General features: G+C 35.7%; 1 protein-coding gene across 8 annotated transcripts in view; it reads right to left on the bottom strand.

Moving 5' to 3' along the window:
• Positions 1-16,079, bottom strand: part of LOC138336353 (FERM domain-containing protein 4A-like) — a 114,783-nt gene that overhangs the window by 42,705 nt on the left and 55,999 nt on the right. For all 8 annotated transcript variants that reach the window (XM_069285804.1, XM_069285800.1, XM_069285796.1 and 5 more), the window contains 4 exons: positions 6,329-6,427; positions 5,547-5,631; positions 2,580-2,659; positions 146-229 (listed from right to left, as the gene is read on the bottom strand). In XM_069285804.1, the coding sequence (XP_069141905.1) occupies positions 146-229; positions 2,580-2,659; positions 5,547-5,631; positions 6,329-6,427 (348 nt within the window). The remainder of the gene's footprint in view (positions 1-145; positions 230-2,579; positions 2,660-5,546; positions 5,632-6,328; positions 6,428-16,079) is intronic.

Raw genomic sequence — 16,079 nt, 5'->3', positions numbered from 1 at the left:
CAATATGTATTCTCCTAATCATGCAATTCTATAAACGACAGCCCAATGTGACAGAATGTTGCTAATCGCTGTGACAATTTAATTCGACCCCGACCCAGGGGGAACTGAATATTTAAGTGGATGGGGTGACAAGATCAGTACTTACCAATATGCAATGGAAGGGTGCTCCTTCAAGGCACTGGTAGGTATTACTGGCAGTTTTCGAAGGTCGTCTCGCGTGGTGGCATCGCTGGAATAGTGAAAACACAACTGTTACAGTGCTATCTGCAGGGCTACACAGACTGTCTCCAACTATCTGCTGTCTCCTACAGCAGCACACAAACTATAGGCTGTTTCAGAATACTCAAACACTTGTCTGATCGCTTATAGAACAGGCAGCAGCTCTCCTAACAAAAGGATCGCCTTTCTTTCCTCAGGAAGTTCATGTCACTAATAGGGGTGTTATAGCTGACATTAACATGAACTAATCACTTATTATAATCAGTCTTAAAATGGAGTAACATAATGTAATCTACAGATAAATCTCAAGTTTAACGAAATAATTCAAAGGTCTAGACCTCCTCCCTCACATCTCTACATGTCATTATAACAACTAATTAGTTAATTGCTTATCAATCAACAATTATTTTCTATTCACACTAAGAATGCTCAGCATGCAAGAAAGCTCCAACACAAATTTCAACCTTGGTCACAACAGATTATTTCTGTTTATCTGAAAGTATGAACTATTCTAAATTGTTAGATAACGAAATTGGTTTAGATTGTAAAGATGAGCTTTGATTTAAATCAAGGGGAGACAACTAGATATGATTAGATTGATGGCATTATATGTTTATAGTGACATTTGACAAGAGGAGTAAAGTGTATAATGACTATACATACAGTGTAAACTTATACTTCTGGTAAACCGAGACAAATTACCAGTATATGGAGGTCACCAGGCCTCAAACAATAAGTACATAATAGATATTAATAGCTTTACCCCTCGGTGAAATTCTTTACATGACTTAAACATGAGACGAGGATCATGATAAACCAGCACATCATGTATACTTGATATCCTGATGCATCATCACATATATCCTTTATAATATGGCCTGACATTCTAACAAACAAGTACAAATCGCCAGTACAGATAACAATAATTGTCTAAACCAGATACTCCACAGTAAGTTGTTTTTTCTGTGAAAGTCTCTATGATTAGATTTCTGACCTAATCAGAACATCAGTGGTATACACTACCATATATATAAGGTGTCCACAGATCATATTCTACCTGTGTACTATATATAGGACTGTTTCTCTTCCATTAGGGCAAGTGATCAACGACATTGACAGTAGTCCTTTAAATTGTTAGGATCACATTGACAGTAGTCCTTTAAATTGTTAGGATCACAAAATTTCGGGACTGCCAGATTCCATCTACAGAGTCAGTATTGGAATCTGTTCCCTGATATTTCATCCCGATTGTGAAGTTTCCAGACTAATGACATTCAAATTACCGTGGGTGCAGTTAGTATTTATATGATGACAAAACAAAATCCAAGATGTATTTCTGAGTTTTTGTCTGTAACATTTGTATAATAAAACAATAAGGAACCTCTTCTAAAACTTTTAACACTTTATAAACTTCAGTTTATGAAACCCCAAAAGTCCTGTAACATCATTAGCACAAAATTAACGGAACCACTAAACTGACTACCAGTCCTTTGAACATTGAAATTGTCACTAAGTTTTCTTTATCATTTTTGCCTCTAGACATGTCTGATTCTAAACTAAAAACAAGGGGGTGCTGTGGTAGTCAGACATTAATAACACTGTCATTTTCCTCAATCTCTTTTATTCTGAATGAAATAAGACTTCATGACAGCTAGAACCTGACTTCACCATAACACTCCAGACCACCGCCTTTATAGAGCTAGGCCGTATGAGGACAACAGGGCAATAATTAGATGACGATGAACAGACGACTTGAGACAGCCGGAGAGGTGTAAGGCGACTCAGAAGGACTGTAAGACAACAATGTTGTGACAGATGTCGCATATGGAGATCATCGGATCAGAATCGACATTCCTCAGACTCCGATACCCATACACAAAACCGTCGCAGAAACATGTAGAGTTTCATCAGTTCTGACGCGTGCAGGGACATATCAATAATTGATCAGAGACCTTTGTTTAATTCTGGGACATACACAATACAACAAACACTGCATTAAACTTTCTATACCCTGATACAGTTCAATATATCATCGGAAAATCTGTATTCATATCAATTGTTATGTAAATATGTTCTATACATCACAGAAAATTGGCATTCATATGAATTTCAATGCAAAGATATTCCCGGAGCGTCAGTGTTTTTGATAATTTTAATCATAAATCTTGCGCCATATAGAAAGCTACTATGACATATATCAATCAATACATACTGATCAATGTCGACACTTTAATAATGGACAACTTTCTCATATAAACCAATACGTTAGAATGAATACATTATATCAGAATACTAAAGACTAGGTGTCATAAAGAAACAAAAGATTTAAGATAATGTGATGGATATAAACTAATACTTACTCTACATAATCTCCATACGTAGCCTGTAATACATAGGCTGCTAACTCAAACACGGTCTCAGTGTCACACTCAATCTGGCCCTGGAAATAACAAAAACACATTAAATAGTGGTAAAAACATTACGTTTTCAATGTATTTCTATAGAGGTGATACACAAGCAGATGTTCAGTCAGTCAAAGACATAAAGATACATTAACAGACACATTAAAAAATACTGAAACAGACATATAGACACTTAAATGGACACATAACAGACACATGTAAATAAGACACATAAAGTAAACAGACATATAGAAATAAGATACATATATAGATTAAAACCAAGACACATAAACAAACACATCGAAATAAGACACATAAACACACACATGGAAATAAGACACATAAAACACACACATGAATAAGACACTATAAATAAAAGACACAAAAACACATAAATGACACATAAACAACACAAAATAAGACACATAAAATAGACACATGGAAATAAGACACATAAACAAACACATGGAAAGAAGACACATAAATAGCCACATGGAAATAAGACACATAAACACACACAAAAACAAGACACATATACATGTAGACACAAGAACAAATATGAGCAGACACAAACAATATACCAGTACCAGTTCCTCCCCTGATAGAGCCAGAGGCCTGAAGCTGATGAGGAGAGAATCTCTTGACTAAGACTTGCTACATTCCTTGGTCTGACAGTTCCTGACAACTATCATTACCCCTCGGCCCTAAGGACAGTGCTCTAGTGCTGAAGCCTCATCAATGAGAGGCCTTACTTCCACAACAGCTTGACATACTGGGCCTATACAGGGCATTGCATACATTTCTCTGAACCTCGATCCCTAACCACTTTCTATGCATCAGATCTGTCACGTATAATGTCCTATCTAAAACAGCATCAACTTATAGTTTAACAACCTATGTGCAATGGAAGTGCATCTATATTTTGTTTCAACTTAAGTAACAGACATTCTGATCAAGATTGTTCTATTTTGATAATGACCTTATCAATTACAACCAAAACAATCTTAAACCCTATATATAATGTCCTACCTCAGAAACAGTGACAACAGAAAACAAAGCTTACATGTAAACCCAAAACTGAAAACGTCAATGAAATTCTGATCATACGCTAAATATTATATACATTAATTTTTAAATTTTCCAAAACACTTGAATTCAACAAATTCAACATTGTTATTATTTAAAAGACCTTATAGACAATTTCTGCTGGCTAATCCCTTTGACATTTGTTGATAAAATTTTTTGGAATTGAAATTGACTGAATTACCCTACCATGGTACCACAGCAGTGAAATACCAATTATAATATTCTTCTTCCAGAACAATGAACTCTAACTCACAACGCCCTTTACAAAAACAATGACCCCTGAACCCTTAAATACCAAAACATTCTAAGGATGCATTGTCACAGCATCACCTAATGATCATAAAGCATTGCCCTTTGACCTGTCACAAGCTCCCTCTAGTGGTAATATAATGGGGTGATAACTCCGGGTACTTGACATGTGCCCCAGTCTCTAGCCTTGTTGACCCTTGACAATGATATGTCTATGGCCTGGTTCCCTGGGGAACTGTTCCAGCCTAAGTGATGTATGCCTATCAAGACAATGAGTATCTCCCGTCCACTTGACTCCCCAGTAAAAACCACCCTATTAACACAGGGTTTAGGTCACAAATGACCCTCATGTGCAATATTTATTAGAAAAACACAATAGGCAGGCAGTGGCTTCTACTTCCGTTTTCACAATTAAAAAGAACATAAATTTGATATTTATTTCTAGATTTGTGTTTTCAACGGTTACATAAACCACACAGATTAAATTGAGACTCTAATAATTAGACTTGATATCAACGTCAGATCAGGTTATACATCCTTCAGATATCATGTTCATTAGGACCAGAGATTTAATGTTACAATAATGCACTAGATGATACTGTTGTCTATTGACTATCATTTAAGAACCATATTTACATCCGACACCTCATAACATTCAATCAGTGCCACACTCATATAACAGTCTATATTTTATGGAGAATGAGCGACAGACAACCTGAAATTTCTGGGTGGACAAGTAATAGCTATACCTCAAACCTTTGTCCCCTTAAAGTCAGAAAAAATCATGTTATCTATAACCTGGAGCTATTAGAGATGTCACGTAACACTAGTTTAGTGTTTACCAGTAATTCCTCCTGTTATTACATGGCCAATATTACCAGGTCTTATCCATCACCAAGGCCTGACACCAACTTCATTATAGAGACATCATTACCACTACAGGATGGGATCCTGGCAATATCTATTATCGTGACAATCAAGACCATTATACTGAGTACCCAACCAGAATAACCTATATCCATGTAAAGTATACAGAATGCTGACTAAACAGAAATATATGCACTCTGAAACAATACCGCTGATATTTTAGTAGCTCATCATTCTGTGCAAAAAATCACCCTCAATAAAACGTGTTTGGTAAAGATTTTTTTTCCGCAATATTAGTGCCTCGCTGAAAGTTACCCTAATTAAAAGACTGTTTAAAGTCTAAATCAAACTGTTGTAAAGCAAGCATAAATCTTTTCTGTTTTTGGGCCTTGTAGAAACAAAAATGAAACACAAAGACCACATACTCAATTAACTTTTACATGACCAACCTTTGGTATTTCCAAACTAATTAGTACTAGTTCTCGACTGGATTAGCTGTGAAGGAACATGGATGTACCTTACATAAGAAACAACAATCTTATAAGGACTTTTTCACTGATTTATAGTATGTTAAACCTTTGGTATTTCCAATGTCTAATTTCACTTGTCGTCTTCAAACTCTAAAACATTGTATCAGAAGTCTGAATCTGCAGGAGCTGTCATTCCCTAGCAGTATATTACATGCCCGAGCTGTGGCTATTTCAGACAAAGCCATTAACTCACCGTAAATATAGCTTGTTTTGCATTGAGGTAAAATAATTCTACTGTAGCTGCATCTCGAAGGTTGGCAATGGTTTCAACATAATTCCTGCAAAAATCAGAAAGTCCAAAATTATTTTACAATTCCAAGAATCACAATATCGAACATTCCTCTTCACATCATTTCTTGAAGCAGTTCAGTTAGGTCAATGTTGAATTCAAGTTTTAATTAGTTCAAAAGGTTGTGTGATAATCAATCTGAGAATCCAACATTATTCTTAATTAAAACTTGAATTGATTTTTAACGAGTTAAGAGCTACCTGGAGTACTACAGTGAGTCAGTGTAATGAATCAGTGGCCAGTACACTGTGAATCACAGGTCTGCTACACTCCAACCACCATCTCACAGTCTGACAACTCCAAAACACCATCGTATAACTACCAATCACATAGGGGTATAGCATATCAGACCACAAAGTCTAATAATCCTACATTAAAGTAATCCTCTAAATCTGTACAATTTTACGCCCTATACCGTTTAGATCCCATACTGCTGTCCTAAATAGTGGTTATCCTCAAGAATCTGTAATAAGACTTTACATCCCACCGTTTTATCCCTCGTTATAACTATTTTTTAACGTTAACACTCACAATGGATTATCACATCATTAACATCTTTTTAAATGCATTAAAAACCGGTGCAATTTCCTCCCATTCTTTTGATGAAATGCACACCAATTCTGCATCAAAGAAAATTTTCTAAGTGGAAATGAACCAATGTGATTACCCCGAGATAAAATACTTACCGAACTGCAAAAAATAGAACTAATACGTTGACTTTTTTAGGGAAGTCGTGTTCCAACACTCGTTTATCAGGGTTGAGCCAGTTATGGTTTCCTCGGGATCTGTAACCAACAAATATAACCATTATAATAATATCACGTGTGAAATCTCATAGCTGACATTCTGTAACGATTCAAAGACATCGAAACCATGAGAAAATACCACTTGGGCAAAAACCATCAGTTAATCTAAGGCATAATTAGAATTCCAACTTAAGATGTACTTGTAGAACAGATGGCTGTGTAAAAACTTAATGTTTTCAATAATACGGAATATCATAGATGCCATTATACATTAATATAACAATTTACACTGACTATCGTGATGTACTGTATTGACAAGCCAAGAAATTTTGTGTCCATAATATAATATAGGTAAAGATCCTTACAATTAAAGAAATTACACACCTGCATATCATTTCATACTGTGTTACAAAAACACTAGCACTTCATCACTAAATCCTATCAGTTCATTGTAGACACAATTTGTACCCCAGCTGCAGTGATATCTTTATCAGATTCTGTGTAATTGTCAGGAATCGTATGTTTACCAATCCCGTGAGCACTAAGGAACTCCTGTATACAATATATTGTAAACACTGCACTGTTATCCAATAGAGCTGGCATCACAACTGAAGAGAAAGTACTCGATCACCATCTTATAAACAGCATAGACAGTTTAAACTTCAACTTTAGTTCGGTGAATCTTTAAACCATTAAATTCCAACAGATAACCCTGAGGTGATTTATACATGTTTTAGACATTGAGTGTGTTTAGGCAGAAGATAGTTGTAAATAACAAGTATTTGTATTGTCTACATGTGTGTAAAACAGAACTACACGATGGCCTGGGGACTTCTGGCCAAAGATCAAAATGTCATACGGACACAAAACAGGACATCAGTGCTACCATGTGCAGTGTTATTTATGATCCTGTAAGACAGAAATGATGTTTCCACCAATCAGATAAGCTGTAGCTACAATGTCAGTCTGTCTCCTCCAATCAGATAAGCTCTTAAAACTACATTATAAAAGTGTCACCTAGAACGTACAATAGACTTGCTGAAGTCAGAAAAGTTCTACAGTTAGAATAAGGTAAAAAACATTAATGTGTTTTTTAATCCTTTAAAATATAGAAATGAACACACAGAAACATTTGGTGACCATCTTTTTCTATCTTAATGAGACTAACAAAGAATTTCCAGAACAGATGTTAACAGCAGGAAATCAAAGATATGGCAAACATTTGGACATAGTGTGTGACATTGTTTTTGCCAATATCAAAATGACAGAATCTTACATTGGTTTGTAGAGTATATAGGGACATCTCAATCAAGTCATAGAGTTTGGCTCATTAGCATGAGGCTTGTTGAGTGCTAACCAGCCAAAATCTAGCTTTCACTGAGATATATATCCCAATCTATTTGACAGTCGTATGTTATTATTATTCTCCTGCATACTCAGGAGAAGCCTTTGAGCTGTCATTGCCATGTCCTTGTAAAAGACAGTGTTATCTTTTCCTACCAAAAACAGAGATTTTCCTGTGAAGTATAAACAAAACCAATCTCCTTAGGTTGATTTGATTTGATTTTTTTAGCAACAGTCTTTATGATAAAACCACACTTGTTTACACAAACATGGGTTGATTATGGAGAAGTTTTTAATGAACTGTACAAACCACCATACAGGAACAGATGTATTATATGATACACTTATCAGGCCCATCACTCATACCAATAACACTTTACACCAATCTAGGATACATTATCAAATTATTTACTTAACCAACCCAAACATCCTCCCTCCTCCCTCAAAAATATATATCAACTGATTTCCAAATATATTTCACTCTGTAGATGTAGAAAACAGTGGTACATTTATATGGAGAACATTTACAGCCCGATTCCTAGTGGGACTAGGTGTAAATGTCTGGTCGTGGTACAGATCCGTAATGTTTCACCCCATCTAACACCAGTATATACCAGTGGTCTACTGGACTCCCAGCTGGCACCTACATAAGGTACCCAGCTAAGCTCTAAGTATCTCTATCATGTCAGGCCAAAACTACAATCTTTATCAAGAAATCTCCATTTTTGAGTATTATAGCTCTCACATAGCAACACTAGACTTTTTCTGACTGCTGTGACCCCTCATCACCATGACAACCAGGCAGTGTTTGGGTTTGGAGGCTGGGACAGGAAGTGTCTATCTTATCTAACCTATATAGAACCACACCAAATGACACTTCTCCTCTGGTACATTCTGATCTACTCTCATCCTTATCTCCTCGACCTAGCTAATATAGAATACCCATAATGCCATCTGACGGCCTAGCACATGAAGGTTGTTAAACTGTATATAATTCTACAGTTGCCTTTGACTACTGTCAGACAATAGGAATGATTACTATAATCACTAGTGTTAAATCACCATAAACATCCACAGACCCATTACTGACTCTGAATCTGATCCTCTACAGACGACCTTGGTTCACCTTTGTCCTCTAAATCTTCCCTAATCATCCCCAATTATGTATACACAAAGGTTTCAGTAAGGCAGGCTGCCACCAGGGGGAGATAACTCTGTGGCCTTGGCCTTCTGACCAAAATCTTCCCTGTGCTGTATTGCAGACACTCGGGGAGATAACTCTGGAGGTCTTGGCCTTCTGACCAGAATCTTCCCTGTGCTGTATTGTGACACTTGGGGAGATAACTCTGTGGCCTTGACCTTCTGACCAATATCTCCCCTGTGCTGTATTGCAGATAAAAGAGGGAGATAACTCTGTGGTGTTGACCTTTTGACTAGAATCTTCGAATTCCTTGTGCTGTATTGCAGACACTTGGGGAGATAACTCTGTGGCCTTGACCTTCTGACCAATATCTTCCCTGTGCTGTACTGCAGATAATAGAGGGAGATAACTCTGTGGCCTTGACCTTCTGACCAGAATCTTCCCTGTGCTGTATTGCAGATAAAAGGGCGAGATAACTCTGTGGCCTCGACCTTCTGACCAGAATCTTCCCTGTGCTGTATTGCAGACACTTGGGGAGATAACTCTGTGGCCTTGACCTTCTGACCAATATCTTCCCTGTGCTGTATTGCAGACAATAGGGGGAGATAATTCTGTGGTAGAATCCCACTGACCAAACACATAGTTCCTAGTGATATCACATGTGTTACCCGGGGAGATAACTCTATGACAGAGACTTATATTCAGACAGTTATGGCCGTAGCTGGAATAACACATCATGAGTTAATTAAACCTTTCTAATGTGGACAGTGGTAGTATTCAGGAAATGATCATTCTTACCTTCACTGATTTCTCTCTCTTATATTCTAAGATTAGATCTGTTTCCAACTCTTTGATTCTTTCAGGGACTGGTTACTCATGATGATATCTATGTAAACTTTTACATGTAGCTAACAGCCTGTACAGGGATTTGTGGAAAGGCAGTTGGTGGAGTACAGACATCTGACACTTAATATATCGCCCATACAAAAGGTCATCAGTTCCTGATTTGTCCAACATTACTATAAATACTACACAATCATCCTTGTGGCTAAAGGATGACCAATGACACATGGCCTGACCTCACTCACCTCGTAAATTACTGACCGCAAGGCAAACCTGTTGTATGTTACACCTGACCAGACGGAAACATCACATAAACACATGTATAGAGTATTGTTCTAATTATATACATCACAAAACTAACGTATGTATAGTGTATTGTTCTAATATGTTATGATTATTATGTGGTACAAGTCAAATCCCGACTTTCCTGAGTAAACTTAACTCTAGCATTAATTGACATACAGAAATGTTTCTTTTTACCTACTGGTGGTTGGGGGCCGTGGAAGCTATAACCAGTTAATGAAGCAAGCCTATTTACGATTAAATCTTATAGAAAATTCTCAGACCTTAAAATCATGAACATCAAATGGAACTCTCTCTGGTTTCATTACTTTGACAGATTTAAAGATAAAACTTATACTGGAATGAAAAGCTATGAAATGACAAACTGAAACCTGGTAACTAGGTGTTTGAGAACCCTAACCCTCAGTGTGGGTGGTTAGAGTTCACAGGGGACATGGGGTCACTGGGTGTGGGCGCATGTCTTAATGACAGGAAGGAGGAAAACATGTGGAAAGTTAAAGATCTCCACTTGTAGCCTATCTCCAATATAGAAAGTTAACCACCATGGAATTCTTATTGAAAATGCAGTTGTGAAATGTAAGCACAGTACATATTCCATTTCATATTGTGTAGAACCTTCATTGCTTTTGTGCTTGATGCGGGACCACAAATATTAAAAGTAATGAAATAAGTTTATACATTACTGAAATCATGGTTCCTAGAACGTACTACAAGTAATTTTCTGCCAAAAAATATTTGTGAAATCGTTAAACCATAAACGAAACGATCAATCAAAATTTCATTTCCACATGTGGGTAAGGGTTTCTGTAAGTTAAGATGTAATTATAACATGCACCTGATGATGTGGTGACATTGGAAACCACTTGTGGAGATCTGGTACCACATCCTGTGTTAGAGGGTTTAGAGTGATAAGAGCTAAAAATATTGATGTTATAATTGTTATATAGCTGTGATTATAATGATCAATCCAATGTTTTAATTCTCAATTTTATATCTCAGCTTCCAGTACTCTACATTATAATTTGCTATAGCATTGATGTGGAGCATGCCTGGTGAAACATTACTTTATCATTTTACTAGTTAATATTAATCTATTGAATATTAGGAATTAAAGTTCATAGAATTTTTCACTAGTTAATATAAATCTATCAGATGTTATGAATCAAATTCCATAGAATTTTTCCACAAGTTAATATTAATCTATCAGATATTATGAATCAAATTCCATAGAATTTTTCCACTAGTTAATATTAATCTATCAGATATTATGAATCAAATTCCATAGAATTTTTCCACAAGTTAATATTAATCTATTAGATATTATGAATCAAATTCCATAGAATTTTTCCACTAGTTAAAATTAATCTATCAGATATTATGAATCAAATTCCATAGAATTTTTCCACAAGTTAATATTAATCTATTAGATATTATAAATCAAATTCCATAGAATTTTTCCACAAGTTAATATTAATCTATCAGATATTATGAATCAAATTCCATAGAATTTTTCCACAAGTTAATATTAATCTATCAGATATTATGAATCAAATTCCATAGAATTTTTCCACAAGTTAATATTAATCTATCAGATATTATAAATCAAATTCCATAGAATTTTTCCACTAGTTAAAATTAATCTATCAGATGTTATGAATCAAATTCCATAGAATTTTTCCACTAAGTTAATATTAATCTATCAGATATTATGAATCAAATTCCATAGAATTTTTCCACAAGTTAATATTAATCTATTAGATATTATAAATCAAATTCCATAGAATTTTTCCACAAGTTAATATTAATCTATTAGATATTATAAATCAAATTCCATAGAATTTTTCCACAAGTTAAAATTAATCTATCAGATATTATAAATCATAAAATATAAATTCATCTCGTCCCTAACATCAAGCACTAGTCGATCAGTACAGTGACTATACTACTGGTGTGCAGGCCACCTAACCATATGTCATAATCAAATCTCTATCAAAATTCGTCCCATTTCCTCCAATTTTTTTCTGGTGGGCATGTCCTTAATTGGTTTCCAATTTTACACGATTCAATTATTTGAGTTTCGGATCTAAGGGAGTGTGCTTGTGGGGATTGTAAAACCCAATACAGGGGCTACATCACATGACCTCCGTGCATAGAAAACATGATTAGGAAAGGCATGGTAACTCGGCTAACGACTCCGCGGTATTAAAAGTGACAAGGAATTGACAAAGTCTGAAACATAAAGTAAATGTTGCCTAAATTGTGATACAATTGTACTATATGACAAATCCTTTGGTGTCCTTCTAGACACTTGTTACAGGGAATATGATAAGGACCAAGGAGGTGGTGGTTTGTGCCCCTACCAAACTAACTCAAAATCAATAAACAGCTTGTCCATGTAAACAATCTTTGAACAACGTTCCTTATATCCCCTGTACGAAGAAGACATGGTTTTCATTTTAAGACCTGGAATGAACTATTCCTTTACCATATACACTCAAACATTGCCTTTCTATACATTTATTTATGGTCTAGCTGGTACAAGTAGGCCTAAGTATGGAGTTGTTCCTTGACCCCTAAATCATGAATTTGCATTGATCCTCTTTAACTGTTTATGATTTACGATGACATTTTCAAAATGTATTTTCTGTTTAAACTTTTCTCTTCCATTGTAACTTACGACAGGGCAAGATAAGGGTATAGACATTTGCATGGCTATATATTCCTTGTCTATCAATCTTATTTCCTTCTTTTCTCAAGTGAGATCTTCTTGAATGACATATTGAACATACTACCCAGTATACTATATATGTATAAGCTATTGCAATCATTGTACAATGTTAATCAATATTTACTGAACTTATACTGATTAATTCTATAACATGAAAAAGTTTAATGAACAATTTCAAAACAATGGACATACCAAATCACAAACCTAACACAAAGAGAGATTTTTTAAAGGAATTGCTAATAATATCTGCAAGACCATTTCAGTAAAGAATAAATTCTAATGCTTAAGATGGTATTTCAAATTCAGAAATAATTAGAAAATTGAGCCTAATTAATTTTGATCAACATATATTTTTCTGATGTTAATGCCAGGCAATTTCATATACATACAGATATATTTGAGCAAACATGCCAAGAGTAGATGACAATTTAACCCTGCAGTTAAATAAGAAAATGTACACTTTTCTTTCTGTAACAGAACTCCTTAATCTACGCCAAGAATCCTGACTTCCTGTTTTCTTATAATAATCACAGTAACAGGTGTTAAACCATTAAGGCTGTCAGTCTGTTACATCAGGTTTTTTTGTATCGATTAGGTAGCCCTTTTCAACCCCTAATACAAGAAATGTGAATTCTAGCTCTATTTACAAATGATGAAGGAGAAGTGTGAATCCTCTATATCACCCCCTTATAGCCCATATCATGAATTTTCTGTAGAGTGTGAATCTTCCATTACAGCCCAATATGGAAGGAATAATGAATTTCCTGTATTCCATGTCCATATGAAAGGAAGTGTGAATCCCCTTTACAGTTCTCAATAGACAAAGTGAGAATGAATTCTCCCACTTTAACCTAGATAAAAGTACAAATCGAGATTTCAGCCCTAAAGAGAGACAGTGATCAGTGAATCTACTATTTTAGCCCCTGGTAGTAAAAAGTGTGAAACCTCTTTAAGAGTGAATCTCCTGTTTTAGCCTCAGGAAGAGAGAATTTGAATGTGCAAATCCCCTTTTCAGCCCCTAACAGTCTGATGTGTGAACCCTTATTTAGCCAGTCACTTGTCACTGTATAAGGACCTGTAGACTTTGTCACCAGAGTCCTCTCTGAGTGTTGATGCTCTTAATATCTGATAATATCAGTTTGTCACCCTCGATGTCACCCGAGCCATGTCTTAAGTGTCCTCTTCAGACCAGGATAATTACACATACAATAGTCCAATATATAGGTCCAATTAACCAACAGGCCAAATGGACAACTCAAATGGTCAAGTAATGGTCAGATAAATGGTCAGTAAAAGCTTGTTTCCTGTATAGTCCCTACCATAGTCCATAGGAGTGTTTTGTGTAAAGCCGTCACTAATAGCACTCAGAAGTACTTATATTTTCTTTTTTTATCTGTGACAGATTGCCTTCCCTTGTCAACAGACACCAAAGGACTAAGATTGGTACTTAAGCTTCCTGTGTCAAATACACTGGACAGTTCTGTTTGGACAACTTCTGGAATGTTTTCAGTAATCATCAAGATCTAATAAAATTCCTGTCTTGAATCAATAACATTATTTTTGGAAATAAATACTTTAAACAAACAAAATTAAAACAAGCACAGTTCACAGCCATGAAAAGAAGAGCTTCAGAGACTTAAGACTGTATTACCATTACCATATATAACAGGGGAAACAAAGCACAAAGATACAGTACCAACACTCTCCAACAAACTAACCAGTCTTACAGTGAATCTATAAATCATGTTTGGTAAATGATAAAATGAAATGACTTTCTGTACAGAGGCTTGCTGTCCAGCAGTTTGTCATAACTGAAGTCATGGCGACCAATGACGGTGTTTTCACCATTTTCTATGGCCTGGTATCTGGACAGGAATGGTGAGATGGTATCAGCTTTGAGCTGTTGTGTGGCCCCCATCTCTCTCCATTAGTTAGGCCTAATGTCATTATGTATTGAGTCACAGAGAATGGCTAACAAGGACAGAACTATTACCCACATATCACACTACAGGACAGCCTCAATTCTACACCCAGTGTTGCTCCACCACCACCACATGATTTCAAAGAAGAAGATCTAACAGGATCTAAAGCTCAAGGCTAAATTACAGTATTCTTCGCCATAATTAGCACCCCTCCCCTTATAAACACCCATCTCCTGGAGAAGGAGTTGAAGTTATATAAAAGCACCCCCACACCTAGACTGGCCACCAGACCCTAAGTTGCTGATAAGACTTTCTCAGCAGTTCTTTACTATATTATCTCCCCCTAGTTTGAATCTTAGAATCAGACATGCAGTAAAGACAAAGATAATCCAGCCAAATTTAAGTGATTTTTTCAAAATTCTAGAGACTGGTGCCAGTCTACCCCCACACCCCAAATCCTATGGATTTAACTCAAGTTCCTAACAACATCATAAAACTATGAAGACAAAGTCTACCCCTAGTAATTATAGTTAATTCCATAAGTATCCAGATTTGTTGATGTTTACCAATATTAAGAGCCTAATCACCAATCTCAATCAGCAATAAGAATCAGGACTCAACACACATCTTATTAAAACTTGGTACCAATTCCTCAGGTTACATGACATGTGCATTACAGAGCAAGCAACTGGGTGATGTGCTTATAGAACTATCTGCATCTTATAAATATGACAATGTCAATAACCAAATCATACATATCATTTTAATTTCTAACTAGAGTAAAACATGTTTATAATGAACATGCTTACAACAAAGTCATGGTCTAAATTAATATGCATATCTGGCCAAATTAATATATGTTCCTGTAAGATATCGATGTATAAAATGAACTACGCTTTCATTCTTCCCCATGTAGAGAATTCAACCATGTTTTACTGTATAGAATATCAGATGTTCAACCTCATCAATCCATCTTCAAAGTTACAAATAATGAAATGATGCACTTATCTTAATTAACTCTTGAAAGTGAAACTCATACAAAGGTAACATGCCTTTGATGAAAATCATCTGTCTTGTGTTTATAGATACTTTTATGTTACCTGTAATTAAATGATCATCACCTGACCTATCTCTGAGCTGTCCATGAGAAGGAAGGCTTTACACTATCGCCAATGGACTAATGTCAAGACTGCAGATCTGTAGCCGACAGGATAAAATGTACTTCTATTGATGAAGTACGCTGGTCTAATACGACTATTCAATACCGTTATTCCCAGTCACACCTGAGTGCACATAGTAATCAGTCAACCATAAAACCTGGTCACATTCCAGTGAATAGCGAATACACAAACAAAACTAAGATCCAAAAACAATTCCAGGTAAATCCAGGATTAAGACTAATCTGTATGA

The sequence above is a fragment of the Argopecten irradians genome, chromosome 12 (assembly GCF_041381155.1).
Source record: "Argopecten irradians isolate NY chromosome 12, Ai_NY, whole genome shotgun sequence".
Taxonomy (NCBI): domain Eukaryota; kingdom Metazoa; phylum Mollusca; class Bivalvia; order Pectinida; family Pectinidae; genus Argopecten; species Argopecten irradians.
Note: the sequence above shows the minus strand (reverse complement) of the source record. Positions and strands in the feature narration are given on the sequence as shown.